Below are 15,069 nucleotides of genomic sequence, written 5' to 3'. Positions count from 1 at the left end.
ACTGCTGTAGGAATCGTTGAAGAAATACCTGTTGGAATTGTTGAAAGATTTCCTGAAGAAATTTCGAACTACGAGCTGCCCCAAGTGGCACTCTTAATATTTGAACGAGGTCTTCGACAGTGCTCAAGTATTTCTGCAGGAATTTCTTCCATGAATTATATAAAGAACACAAGGCAAGAGATTATTCAAAAGTTAATCCTGGAATTCCATCCAAATTTCCCACGAAAAAAACTTTAGGAGTTCATCCAAGATTGCTTAAACAATTCTTCCAAAAATTACTACAGACTTGGATTTCTTCTACTTCTCTACCAGAGATTCCTACAGGAATTTCTCCCAGAATTCGTTTTGAAATCTTTCCTGGAATTTCTCCTGGGATTTCTTCAGCAACTTCTCAAGAAATTCCTCCAAGAATTCGTCCAAGAATTCGTCCAAGAATTCGTCCAAGAATTCGCTCAGGAATTCCTCCAGGGATTCACTCGGAAATTCCTTCTTGGATACTTTCAAAAACAGCTCCAGTGGTTGAAAATTCCTCCAAAGATTCCACCAGGAGCTCTCCTTGTGATTTTTTCAGGATTTCCTCCTGGGGAATTCTATCAGGACCTCCTCCAGTTCATCCAGAGATTACTCCAGGAATTGCTCAGGGATTCCCCTTGGGATTGATTCCGGGATTCTCCCAGGGGTTTCTTCAGGAATTCCTCCAGAGATTTATCCAGCAGATGCTAAAGAAATCCCTCCAGGAACACCTTGGGATCCCTTCAGGATATTTCAATATTTACTTCTGCGGTTTCTTCAGAAAATCCTCCTGGGATTTCGTCATGAACGCCTCTTAGGATTCCATCAGGAGTTCTTCCTGGCATTTCTTCAGAAATTCTTCCAAGAATTCATCTAGAAATTCCTTCAGGAATACTTCCGGGGTTTTCTCCAGGAAATCTTCCAGGGATTTCTTCAGACATTTCATCAGGGATTCCTCTAGTAATTCCTCCAAAGATTCCTGCAGGGATTCCTCCAGGAATTTCAGAGACTCCGCTAGAGATTTTTCCAGGGATTCTTCAAAAAATTCCTTCAGGCATTTCTCCATGAATTTGTCCAGACATTCCTTCAGCCATTTCTTTCAGAATTCATCTAGAAATTCCTCCAGGAATTCTTCCAAAAAATCCTCCAAGCATTTCCTCCAGGAATTTCTCTAGGAAACCCTCCAGGGATTCCTCCAACGATTCCTGCAGGAATTGCTCCAGTGATTCCTCCAGAGAGTCCATCAGGCATCCCTCCAGGAATTTCTCCTCTAGGAATTCCTTCAAGAAATTCTCCAAGTATTCCTCCAGGAATTATCCCAGGAATTCCTCCAAGAAAACATCCAGGTACTCCTTCAAGTATTACTCCAGGAACTCCTCCAAGGATTCCTCTCGCATGTTTCCAGGCATTCCTCCAGGAATTCTTGTAGGCATTCATCAAGGAATTTCCCTAAACATTCCTCTTGCCATTCCTTGAAGATTTTATCCTGGAATTCCTCCAAGGACTCCTCCACGAATTCCTCCAAGGACTCCGCCAGGGATTTCTCCAGGTATTTCTCTAGGAAGTCCTCCAGTGATTCCTCCAAGGATTCCTGCAGAGATTCGTCCTCAAGGAATTTCTTCAGGTTCTCCTCCAGGAATTCTTCTAGGGATTCCTCCAGGAATTGCTCCAGGGATTCCTCCAGGAATTGCTCCAGGGATTCCTCCAGGAATTTCTCCAGATTCTTCATTCTTCCAGGCATTCCTTCAAGATTTCATTCAGGAATTCCTCCAGGGACTCCCCTAAGAATTCCTCTAATAATTCCTCCAAGTATTCCTCCAATTGTTATCCCAGAAATTCCTTCAACAAACCCTCCAGAGATTCCTTCAGAAACTTCTCAAGGAATTCCTTCAAGAATTACTCCAGGAATTTCTTCTCTAGGTATTCCTCCAAGGATTCCTCTAGGGTTTCCTCTAGGCATTTTTCTAGGGATTCCTCTAGGTATTTTACCTCGAGTTTTTCCAAGCATTCCTCCAGGAATTCCGGTAAGCATTTATCCATGATTTTTTTCCAAATATACCTTCAGGCATTCTTTGAAGATTTTATTCTGGAATTCCTCCAATGGCTGCTCCCGGAATTCCTCCATGAATTCCTCTAGGTATTTCTACAACGGATTCTTCCAGCAATTTATTCTCTATGGATTGCACCAGAAATTCCTCCAGGGATTCATTCAAGAACTCCTTCAGATTTTTTTCCAGACATTCCGCCTGGGATAGCTGTTGATCCTTTTGGAATCTCTTCAAAAATTTATTCATGGGTTCCGTCAGAAATTTCAGCAACCCTTTCATCATCTTGTCCAGGGATGCCACCAGAAATACCGGTAGATTTTTTTGATTACTTCTAAGGATTTCTCGAGGTATTCCTCCATCGATTTGTATTGGAATTCTTTATGATAATTTTACAGGGATGCATACAGGAGCCAGGATATGCTCCGAGAAGTTATCCAGGAATTCTTCCACAATTTTCTATAATTATACTCCCTGCAAAGGAATTTCTTCAAAAATTTGCCCTGCGATTCTTTCAGGAATATATCCTGAGATAGTTTGTTTTTTCAAGAATTCATCCATGGATTTCTTCAGCAACTCAACCAATGATTCCTCTAGAAGTTTTTTCAGGGGTGTTTTGAGGATCTTCCATTAGAAAGTCCTAGAGGAATAGTGTCAAAAATTTGTCTAGAGTACGCTCTGAAATTCCCCCGTGAACGCGACGAGGATTTCCCCTCGAGGATTTTTGTTTTAGGGCTTATCCTAGGATTCCTTCAGGAATTTCACCATTAATTTCCTTCCAAAATTTATGTAGGGATTTCTTCAGAAATTTCTCCAAGAAGTTGTCTAGGTTGTCTAACTTTGTAGGGCTTCCTTCGGAAATCCTTCCTACAGTTCTTCAGGGATTCCATCAGGAATTCTTACAGCAATTCCTCCAGGTATTCTTTTAGACATTTCTCCAAGGGATCCTTCAGAAATTTACCCAGGGATTCCTCCCGGAATTTCTCTAGGGAATGCATCAGAAATTCCTCTAGGGATTTCTTTTTGAATTCCTCTAGATATTTATTTTTGAATACATTCCAGAGAATGCAGGATTCTCTTCAGGGATTCCTAAATATATACCTTGAGGGTTTCCTTTTGTGATATTTTTAAGGCTTTCACAAGAATACCTAATTCTTCCAAGGATCCTTCTGGAAATGCGTCAGTTGACATTTCTATAGGATTGTACATTTTTCTTGAAGGGTATGTTCTACAATATATCTTTTTTACTCTGTACGACCAGCGTTATAAAAAGTGACGATTTTTCATTTCTTATGGAAATTTGACAGAAATTTGAGGAATTCTTTCCACTGTGCGCCGATATTACTCCAACATACGCCCAGCTCCTGCAGTCCATGCTCGTCCGAAGTGTTTATATTTATTTTTTTTCACCACACATTTAAGCTCACGCCAAACTGATTTCGTTCGTTGATGGTTTGTGTTTCTTTTGCAGATACTACACCTCTACCACGCATCCATCTTCCACACCAGAGGTTCAACCGGACCGGTCTTCCACCAAGTCTTCAAAATAGGTACACAACAACATTCGCTCACCAACGCTCAAAATCGTATAGTAACATGGAATGAACCCGGCTGAGTTGCGCTGAGTTGAACTTGAAGCGAACGCGAATCGATGAACAAAAGGGAGCAGAAATCATAACAAGAGATCCTCAACACAGTCAGTGCAGCACGGTCGGAGAAGGTTGTGTGTGTCGTTGGCGAGAAGAAATTGTTCCGAGTGCGAAGCACAAGTTGTTCTAAACAAGATCACCACACATCGCCCAGTCAGTCGTCACACATCTGGAGAAGAACCCCGCGGCGGGAGTGAAGAGACACGGTATCGTCGTCGTCGTCTTCGTCGTATCGTGTGTATCGAGTGTCTTGTGCGTTTCCTAAGAAATTGGTGCGTTTTTATAGGTTCTAGTTTAGAGTTTTTTTTTTTGGTTCTCCTTCTCGTTTTTGAGTTTTGACAAGTGCTCCGGCTTCGAAAACATACATCGAGAAGAATTTTACGATTCGGTTGAAACCCGGAAAATTGTAAGGCAAAAATATTTCGGAAGAAGAATAAGGCTGAAGGTTTCGGGGTGAGATTTTTGGACGAAGCCAATGAGGAAAGGTAGATAAGCTGTTTACTACATGTGAAGAAATAGTTCAAGGAAAATTGTGCCTATCATTTTGTGTCTGAAGGAAAGCTAGTTGGTTCTAGTGAACGTGTATCTCGCTGGCCGTCAGGTAGTCGGGCAAGCTGAGAATGACGAGATGGCCTACGGGCCGAAGATTTCGCGATTGTCGCGAGCAACTGAATGCCGTCGTCCTCGCCCTGGGTGCGTCACTTCGTTGAAGGGGCGATCTCCAGGAATGCAAGTGCTGGTGATGCTGGTGTTGTTGTTTGGTGGAGGTGGATCGTTGCTGTCGACATCAAGTGCAGGTATGTGGCTTAATCAGTGAAGTTTATTTTATTTTGGTTTTTATTTATGTGTATTTTGACTTAGGGCCGATTTCTTCACCCTGGCTTAAGCGTTAAACCAGGTTTAACCATATGGGTAAGCCTGGCTTACCGGTTAAGCCGAGGTGAAGAAATTGGCCCTTAAAGGTAATTCAACACTCAGTTCAGTTTATAATGATCATAATAAATTCTGGAGCAACATTTGAAAAGGGCATACAAGCATTGGTAAACAATGACTTCACACGTCGCTCCTGAGCCCCCCTCAGCTTATTCACAAAAACTTAGACCGTTATCAGATAGAGCAAACATTGATCTTTCGGATAACGGTGTTCATTTGCGTGGGCGGGCTGCTGTTATGCCCTACGGAGCGTTTTAGAAAAAAGACACAAGACCTCTTGGGCCCTTTTCAAATGTTGCTCCAGAATTATATCATTTTGAGTATGATTGATAAAACACAGATTACGTGAAAAGAATTAAGTATCGATGATCATCACTGATCTTACTCAAAAAAAAAAAATCTGAAAAATATGATCATGATAAAGCAAAAAATGTTCTGATAATCATATTGTATAAGTAACAGGAAAACCTTTTATTTCATATGTAGCTTGACAATTTACTTCATTGCGATGATGAGCTTTTAAGGAAAATTTCCCAATTCTGCGATATTTAATGAATAAAAAATTTAACGAAAAAGCTTAGAATTGACTGAAAGTCTTTGATATTACGCCAATAATTTTACAACTTCGCAGTATTTTTAAGCTTCGCTTAAAATATAACCAAAACTTGTATTTTTCACATTTCAATAAAATTTACCGAAGTCTGCAATATTTCATTCAAAATTGAAATTGTCATAAACTCAAATTCAAACTTTGTGGACAGAGCTGAAATTCTGGGGAAAATTCTGAAATCCGGCGTAACAAATATCTCAAAAACCAATTTTCAATTTCCAACATTCAGAACATAGTAGTAGACCTCTTAACTAGATACATACATGTTACCAAAGATGGGGCAAAATGCTTAAAAACTTATGCAGATTCAAAGCATGTTTCAGAGTTATTGAATAATCTTTTTTTTTTAATTTAATTTGACTGAAACAGAAAAATTATACCTAGAGCAAAATCAGAGAAGCATTTTAAACTACTTTTCTATAAAGCAATACACTCTATTACCATGAATTTGAGACATCTCGTATGGGTACGCAATTGCATTCCATCTATTAATGTAATCCCTCTAACAATGCCAGATATTGTTGAGTTCGAAATAAATATTATGAGAGTTTCATCGCATACCCTAGAAACTTTTCTGAAATTATTTTTAATAGTGCAAACCGCACTTATGTCAGAAAAACTTTATTCATGATTATTCAGGGACTCCTTTCTTGGAATGAAATTTGTATAAACAAGTCTAATGGATTTCCGATGAAAAATACTGAATGATTTCCAACATTAAGCTATATAAACGTTTGTTATATGAAAGACACTACACCGTCTTCAAGCAGAGATTGCACAGACTGAACATACAGTGGAGAATTTGCCATTCGACGAAAAAATTTCACGGGCTGGAGCGGGAATCGAACCCACACTACGTGGCTTACGAAATGGCCAGACGACTATCACTCCTAACCGCAAGGCCACGAAGCCCTCAATATTTAAGTATTTAATAGAGTTCGACTCGAAACAAAATTTAGAAAAAAAGGTTTCTTGAATAAAAATTTTCCACCAGGGAAAAATCAAGAGGTATCTACCTTGATCCTTCCTCTAACTGTGTATGCAAACCGATTTTGAAAATATTGCTTCGTTATGCTGATGACTTTTTGACTGAATAATAGCTTGATTTGGTTGATTCTAAACCGAAAAATCAACCAAATCAAGTTACTTCGTTATTTGATAATATTAAGTCTAAAACCAAAATAATGAGGAAATGCATTCAGTTTTTCCTTATGGTAACATCACCTAAATGGAATTTGATTGTGTTTAGAACAGTAGGAGTACTTACGAAGTGGAATGTAGGAAAGCTTAGGACGTGTTGAGGGGTGATAGAGGAGTAGAAAGGAGGATGGTTGGGATTATCTAAGGTTCGTTTAAAACTTTCTTGAACATAACTCATTGGAACTATATTCATAAATAGTGTGTTTGCATAAAATCAATAAAAGTCATGCTTGCACATCCTCATGAAACTATGTGGTCAGCTCAGTGTATGTTTGAGAATCGCCTCATGAGTGTGGATCACCTGATCCACAAGCATAATCAGTATATATTGATATAGTAGGCAATCGCCCCTACCCTGAGGGTTTAGTTACACCCTTGACAACCATGGAATGTTATTTTTTTTCCTAACAGTCAGCTCTTGACTAGACTCCGACCAATGTGATCATTAAAGTTACTCCCAAAACTTATCCGTGTTTCATTCCGAAGCACCCACTACAACAGTCTAAAGCGTATTCTGCCGTAATTCTGCAAAGTGACGTAAGCGCCATTCAAAATGTCGATATTTGTTGGTATATTATATGTAATATCTGGTGTAAAAATAACACTGTGGTATGCCTGTTGTATTAGAATGCAAGATCTAGTCGTAATCTATCATCTATGGAAAGAAACTTAGAGGATGAGCAAGAGTTGTATGCATAACAACCAAAAAATGGGCCAAAACTATCAATGTCGCTTACGTCACTTTGCAGAATTTGGGCAGTATTGAAGTCCATCTAAAACCGCCCGAAACGTCCAAAGAAGAGCGTTAAAACATCTCTGAAGTCTACCTTCTCACCAGAGGGTCTGTGAAGTCCCCTAAAACTTTCTGCATGTGAAGCTTCTCAAAATTCCGCTGAAATCTTCTGAAAAGTCCTGACAACAGCAAAAAATTTAGTTGGGTTTTCGTACGTAATTGAATCATGACGAGGCGCTAGTGTGTATTTTAAATACATGATTCTGTACGTGTATTAGAACCTGTTCCTTTGTTATGTAAGGCCGTGGAGAACTTTCAGAAATTGGTTCTGAAGTTTTTAAAATGTTTTTCTTGTAGTTCTTTCAAGTTTTTTTTTCAGGGATCGCTTTGACGGTTTTTTCACCGATTCCATCTGGAATTCTTACTGATGCAGTTTTTCCAGTATTTTTCCCATAAGAGATTTCCCAGGAGTTTATTGTGGAGTTTTTTTCTGATCCTCGAACAATTTCTTCTGCAAGCCCTCCAATTTGGACTTGTACTACACAGTGTCGAATAAGTTCTCATACAAAATCAAATTGAATTCATTTCACATCTGTTTTTAGGATTTTCAAAGTAGATTTATTTATTGAAAGGTCAACTAACACTGACCAAATACAGCATATGTTTTGGAACTGTCTTTATCCTTCTCTGCTGATCGCTTATGTGTCGTAAGTCCACTTCAGCTGGCACGCACGCCATTTCACTGATAGTTCGTTTCATTTTAACGAATAATGATTTTGAGTTGAAACAAATTAGATTCCTGCCTTCACCTTTGCTAGTAGCAATTATAACCAGAAGAGAAAAAGTATAAGATTCAGTTTTGGTGAAGTACGAAGCCGTTTTATTTTGTACCAAATAAAACGTAAATTAAACAAAACTGTGATTTTTCCTTTATAATGAGATTTGTTGTGTTAAAGAAGCATGAGTGCATCTTATGATGTTGATTCACACCATCCACAACTTTTACAACATGCTTGTATTCCTATTGTGAAAAGTTTTGTCTAAAATTTAAGTTTTATTATAATTATCATTATTATAACGATCATTTTCAAGGAAATCAGCCTAATTTCTCTGGAAATTCCTATAGGAATTCCCCTGGAAATTCCTGTAGTAATTCCTCTGGAAATTCCTCCGGAAATGTCTGTAGGAATTCCTCCGAAAATGCCTGAAGGAATTCCTCCGGAAATTCCTTTAGGAATTCCTGTAGGATTTTTTCCGGAAATTCCTCCAGGAATTCCTCCGGAAGTTCCTCACGGAAACCATCGGAGGAACATCCTGGAAGAATTCCTGGGGGAAAGTCCGGAGGGACTCCTACAGGTATTCCTTGAAAAACTTTTGGAAGAACTCTTGGGGCGATTCGCGGAGAAATTCCCGCATGAAATTCTAGGGAGATTCTTAGAGGAATTCTCGAGAGAATTCCTGAAGGAACTTCCGGAGGAATTTTCGAAGGAACTCCTGGAGGAAATTTTGGAGGAATTCCCAGAAGATTTTCTAAAGGAACTCCCAGAGAAATTTCCGGAGGAAGATTTGGAGGAATTTCCGGGGGAACTCCTGCAGGAACTTTCGAAAGAGTCCCAGAGGAACCTGGGAAAATTCCTTGAGCAACTTCTGGAGGAATTCCTAGGGAAACTCCTGGAAGGATTCCTGGAGGAAATCCTGGAGAAACTACCTGAGGAAATCTCGGTGGTACTCCCAGAAGATCTCCTGCTGGAACTTACTGGAAGAATTACTGAAGAAATTTCTTAAGGAACTCCTGGAGGAATTTTCGGAGGAACTCCTGGAGGAAATTTTTGAGGAACTTCCTGGAAGAATTCCTGGACAATTCCTCGAAGGAAGTTTCGAAGGAATTCTTGTAAAAACTCCTGCAGGAACTTTTGGAGCAACTCGCGGAGGAACTTCAATGGGAACTTCCTGGGAATATTCCTGGAGAAATTCTTGGAGGAACTCCCGGAGGAATTCTCGAATTTCGACAGAGGAATTCACGGAGCAATTCCTGGAGGAATTCTCGGAGGAATCCACGAAGAAGCTCCTGAAAGAAATTTGGCGGAATTTCTGGAGAAATTCTTTAGGTAATACCTGTCTGAATGTTCGTAAGAAACCTTTGGAGGAGCCTCCGGACTTTTCGGAGGTAACTTGTGCAAGAGCGTTCGGAAGCATTTTACGTGGAATCAGCCGAAACGAATTTCTGAGAAATTCTCTGTAATTAATTTCTGGGAGAACCCCCACAACATCCACGAAGCATATCTAAAAGCATTTCTTGGAGGAATCCCCGGAAGCAAATCCCAGTAAGAAACTCCTGGAGGAATCCCTAAAAGGAATTCCTGTGACACTTTTCGGATGAAACTCTTAGAGGAATCCTCGGAATGAGTTTTTGGTAAACTCACTGGATTGAATTACTGGAAGAACATCCTACAGGAGGAATCTCATGGAAGAATTGCAGAGGGAATTCTTTGGAGAGGTTGCGAAATTCCTTGAGGAATATTCGGAAGGCATTTCTGGATGCATTCTCAGAATGAATTCTCAACAGTGACAGTTGCTGCTTCAAAGCATAAATATACGGAGAGCAATCAATGGTTACGCTCGCGGCTAAGAATGTTGCGACCTTTCTAGATAATCGGCCGTTGCACAGTGGTTCCGCCATAGGCCATTAATCCAAAAAATTGACCTCAATGAAACTGTGATAGCATTGCGGTAACATCAAGTTGAATGCTTTAAAAACTAGGATCAATCATTACTTTTATTAATTGTTTGCCGGAATTTTTCCGCAGAGCTCATGAAAGTGGATATGCTTGAGTAGACATTTTATTTGATTTTTTCTAATTTCAGTCCTATGCATTCATCACTCTATTAAAAAGTTTCATCCATTCGACATGTATTTGGTTGATTGTGTTCGATTCTCACATAAATGAAATGGATGTTCATCATAAATTACGATGCCATTCTTTATCATTTTATTTGTATAAGTGTGACTGAATTAGATGCTATTTCCACAAAGTACAAAAAACTGAAAATTTTCAACTAGCTGGAAAAAATGTTTCGTCTTCCGACGCCGAGTTCTTCTATAGAATTTCCCTATAATCATAAGCAATGATTTACTGGGAAATTTAGCTGCGACCGTTTGCGACCAGATTGATGGTAGTCACTTATGTGTCGTGCCTTCAATATACTCAAAAACTAACAAATACCTCCCATATTGCTTTGCAGGGATCACTTTTTCCCAACTTTTACAATCTCTATCCATCACATTATGTGTGTTTCCCTATGCTTGAGCAGTTTTGACTACCGTGGACCACCTACAATAATTTATCCAAATGAGCTGGTAACCCAAAATGCAAAATAATTATTTTCGGCTCCGTAAGGCCAAAAAATCGATTGAGCCCATTTTCAATAAACAATACAAAAACGTACATATTTGGAATGCAAATATGCATCAAATGAAGCGGTTTCATCATAAAACTCCAGAAAATCATATTTATGACCGCCCTTATATGGAGCTGGAACCAGTGTGCGTTGATTTGAAATCCTCATAATATCAATTTCCTTGTCGTTTTTCTGGCGATATGATCCTATCGGAGTGTAATCGGTCCGTTCCGATGTGATTCCTTGCTTCAGTTTCTTAGATGACTGCAGAAGAAGAATCAGTTTTTGATCACCAAAACACGAGATAAACCGATAAACGTAAGAAGAAAGAATGTCTGGCGCTATAGCCAAAACGTCCTCGAAACAGGTTCATCCAGGGCACATTCCGGTGGCCACGGGTTCGCCAGGGTGGTCGTTGGTCCTTTTTACGTTTACTAATATGGTGGATATGAAAAATCATCAAGAAAGAGCCGGCGCATGCCTAGTTTTGGTGCCCTGACCAAGGCGGCCCTGATTGCATGCCCAGGTTCCCGCGTGGGCTATTCCGACACCAGCGACAGGACCAGTTCTGGTTGGTCGGTTCTTCATGTCCACTACCAAACAAGCTTGGTAGATTGTACTAATAATCAGCTGGACATTTTGCTCAATACATACACCAATATTCATAGGCGCCAACTTAGGGGGGCAATTAGTTTTGTCACCCCAATATTTGAGGATTTTTTAATTTTCCCATACATAAAATCAGAAAACAACAGGCTTTGCAACAACCCTCCCCCACCCCCCTCCCCCCAATAATTTGACCAAGTTGGCGCATCTGCCAATATTCTATCTAGTACATCAACCATATTTAAAAACGTATGCCGTGTGCTGAGTACCCGACGCGATCCCTTGTGTCTCTTTTAATGGCGCGACTGATGGAGGGTTAAAAACGGATCCCATACATGATTCCAATAAATATTCTATAGTAGTTTCATGTTGTTGGTAAAAATTCAGCATTTCACATCAGCTTGCTGTGCGATGGCAGATGACCGACCGTTTTTTATCGAGTCGTCATAATGTATCGAGCACTCGTTGTGCCGGACTATTTACTCGACATCTATCGACAAACTCGTTTTGTATGATTCGACTACTATGGAGTCACATGAAATTCCGCTCGACTCGAATTATAAAATAGCCCCATTAGCCTTAGTATATCCATTTGGTACAATACTTGCGATAACAACTCAAAATTTAACTTTATGGACTCAATTTAGCCACTGTATGATGAAAAACTTTTCGAACATTTTTCTTGCGTGCCGGAACAAACGGATAGCAGAAAATGAAAGTGTACTTCTAGGCTTATAAAAACAAATAGAAAATAACGTTGTTCTTAACCATATGCTTTATGTAATCAGTATTATGTGGCCCTCCAAAACATTTTGAAAATATGAATCACAGATGGATTTTTTTTTTTAATTTGTATTTTGTATGAGAACTTATTGGACATGGTGTAAGTACTCCTACTGGAAACGTTCCAAGGATTTCTTTGACAATTCCTTTAGGATTTATTGAGAAATTTTCCAATGATTCTTTCAGAAATATCTTCAAGAATTAAGTTTGGAACTTCTGCAAAAAAAATCTTCATGAAATCCTTCTCGTACTCCTCCGGGGAACTCTGCAAAGAATTTCTTAAGAATTACTTGAAGGGTTGTTTCACGCATTTCTTAATAAATTCCTTCAGAAATATCTCCGTAACTTTTTCTAGAGAATCTTCTAGAATTTCTTTGAAGAATTCCTCCAATGATTCCTTTGGGAATTCTCTTTGGGATTTTTTCTAGACTGCCAAGGAATTTGTTCTAAATAATTCTTGGGATTCATAATAAAAGCTTTATAAAAGCTTTGCAAGCAAACAGATGCTGTTCCAAGTTTTCAAGAAGCATTTCGGTGCAATTTTTCCCGATGCTGACTCGACTTGCTGGAGGAAACTGTTGCAGATTTTGAACCCTCTACTTCCCATGGTTGCTTTAGAGCACCATCGATTTTCGACGAACTCGAGACAAACGGAATTAGATGAATATAATGCAATAGATTTTAGATATTGATTGTTATCTCATTAGGTAAACCCAACTGCCAACTACTTGTTTCAATAGTGGAACTATTGGTAAACAATCAAAATGCTGATTTACAACTAATTTGTTTTCGTTGATTTCGAAAATTTTTGCCAATTTGCAATATTTTTTTTTCAAGCGCTTTTTTCGGAAATGCTTTCTTGGGATAGTAATAGTAGTTCTAGGTCGTGGAAAGGAAAGAGTTAAGAAAACCCTCGGTGTTTCGCTTGTTGGGATTTCCAACACTTCAAAAATTTTACATTTGAATCAACTCATTTGTGTCACAAACTTCTCTACTTACATAGAAATTTCTGCTCAGTGGCTGAGTTTGTTTTAATAACATCTTGAAATTTTAATTTTCATGAAAGTAAGAAGAGTTTTAACTCATTTGCAATAATTGGCTTCACCATACGTATTCCGTTGGACGATTGTCCTGGATTATGGGTAGTCGATGCAATTTGACCCTTTAAAAACTTTCTTACTAATTTCAATAAATTTACCATACAACCGCAGCACCGGCCTGAGATTGAAGCGAATAATGGCGATTTTATGGCACAAATGGCCCCAATGGAGGAACGCGTCTCTGAAGCCGGCCTTCTGATACCTGAAGCATGTACGCTCCCATTTTCATCTTACTCAAAACTAAGGTATTAAAAGAATTGATCATTTATTACTAGATTTATTAATTGCATCACATTTATATATTAAGTGAAGCTGGTACCACCGACTTTACTGCTGATACATCCACTTTACACCACTTCAACAATCTGCAGGAGAGACTTGTAACAACTCATCCGTCAAGTTGGTATCAATAAAACAAATCTTATACAATATTAAAGATTGCTATATTTGAGACACGGGGTCTCCAGTTAGCCTAGTGGTTGGCGGGTTCGATTCCCGTTCTTGTCGGGAAAATTTTCTCGACTCCCTGGGCATAGTGTATCATTGTACTTGCCTCACAATATACAAATTCATGCAATGGCAGGCAAAGAAAGCCCTTCAATTAATAACTGTGGAAGTGCAAAAGAACACTAAGTTGAAGTGAGGCAGGCCGAGTCCCAGTGGGGACAGAGAGCCATAAAGAAGAAGAAGAAGAAGATATTTGAGACATATTAAAAAAACATACATACTTAGAACACGTTTTACCCTCGATCATGGAATTTGTTACTAATTTTGGCAACCCTAAATCGTTCGATAGTTAGCCGTTCGACGAGCAAAAAGGCAACAATCCTGATAGCAAAACCCAAACACGTCGCCCTTATCAGCGTGTAGCCTCTGTACAGCAGCAGCCAGCAACGATGTTCACGATAACGAGAGATAGATAACAAAAGCTTTTCTCCGTTACAAAATTCTCATTAAATTCACGACTCAACCTCGGCGGCAGTGGTTGGGTCAACATTTGCATTCTCACCGCGTGATAAAATCTTCGATTTGTCTGTTTTGGTGTTTCGGATTGAAATTGTACTCTTGTTGCCGATAACTGGCGCCATGTTTGAACAACAAGCCCTTCGAACGTCGAGGACCTTAGCTCACAGTACTGCTTGGATTCAGTACATACAATAGTGTCCGAACCGAACCCGGGTTAGTTGACGATTCCACTCACAGACCATCGCTCCCATCAAATCAGTGGTGGGCTAGTGCCCATTTGGTTGAGCTCATCCAATTTTCGAATCACGTCCCCGACATAAACATGCCATTTACCGATATTGGATGGGACCTTTCGCTCGCTCGGCCAACAAGCAGGTACTCACACACCCAGATACCTACGGAGAGTTACACGCAGTCTGCTTTACAATGAAACACATTCAAACTAGCAGCGTCATGGCGCGCATGTTAATCATGGTCCATCACGCCGAGAGGTGCGCAGATCTCCCGTCGACACACCGATCGACCGGCCGACGGATGAAAGACAAATGGAACTAAATTGGGCCCGATCAGAATATGTCGGGATGATGGAATGTAAGACGGGAGGGTTCACTGGCCGCAGCCAGCTCCGGCTGTGACGAACCGAGAGAAAGTCAGAATAAGTAGTCGGTGTATGGAATTTAATTCTGCTGTTTTAGAGTGTGTACACTGAAATATAGACTGCATTTCAAATAAGGATTCTAAACACACTTCCACCACAGTTATTTCAACTGGCCTTTGGGGATTCCTTCAGGACTCTTTTCAGAACTTGCTGACTACTTTTCGACTGTTTAATTGATACTCTAGGAGGAGGATAACTTTCCAGTCTTGACAAAAAATAAAATACTGCTTTTTTATCTTATCCGACATTTTGGTCCGTTTGGGACCTCTTTCTGCAACTCTAAAAGATTATTTAGTAAATCAATAAATCAAAAAATACAAAATTACAAACTTTTCAATTTTTACCGATTTTTACAGAATTTTCGTCCAGTGCGGT

General features: G+C 39.5%; 1 protein-coding gene across 1 annotated transcript in view; it reads left to right on the top strand.

Moving 5' to 3' along the window:
• Nucleotides 1–15,069, top strand: part of LOC109432670 (low-density lipoprotein receptor-related protein 6) — a 193,182-nt gene that overhangs the window by 21,981 nt on the left and 156,132 nt on the right. The window contains exon 2 of the mRNA XM_029874899.2: nucleotides 3,529–4,503. Within this exon, the coding sequence (XP_029730759.1) occupies nucleotides 4,335–4,503 (169 nt within the window). The 5' untranslated portion in view covers nucleotides 3,529–4,334. The remainder of the gene's footprint in view (nucleotides 1–3,528; nucleotides 4,504–15,069) is intronic.

The sequence above is a fragment of the Aedes albopictus genome, chromosome 3 (genome assembly GCF_035046485.1).
Source record: "Aedes albopictus strain Foshan chromosome 3, AalbF5, whole genome shotgun sequence".
NCBI classification, from domain to species: Eukaryota; Metazoa; Arthropoda; class Insecta; order Diptera; family Culicidae; genus Aedes; species Aedes albopictus.
Note: the sequence above shows the minus strand (reverse complement) of the source record. Positions and strands in the feature narration are given on the sequence as shown.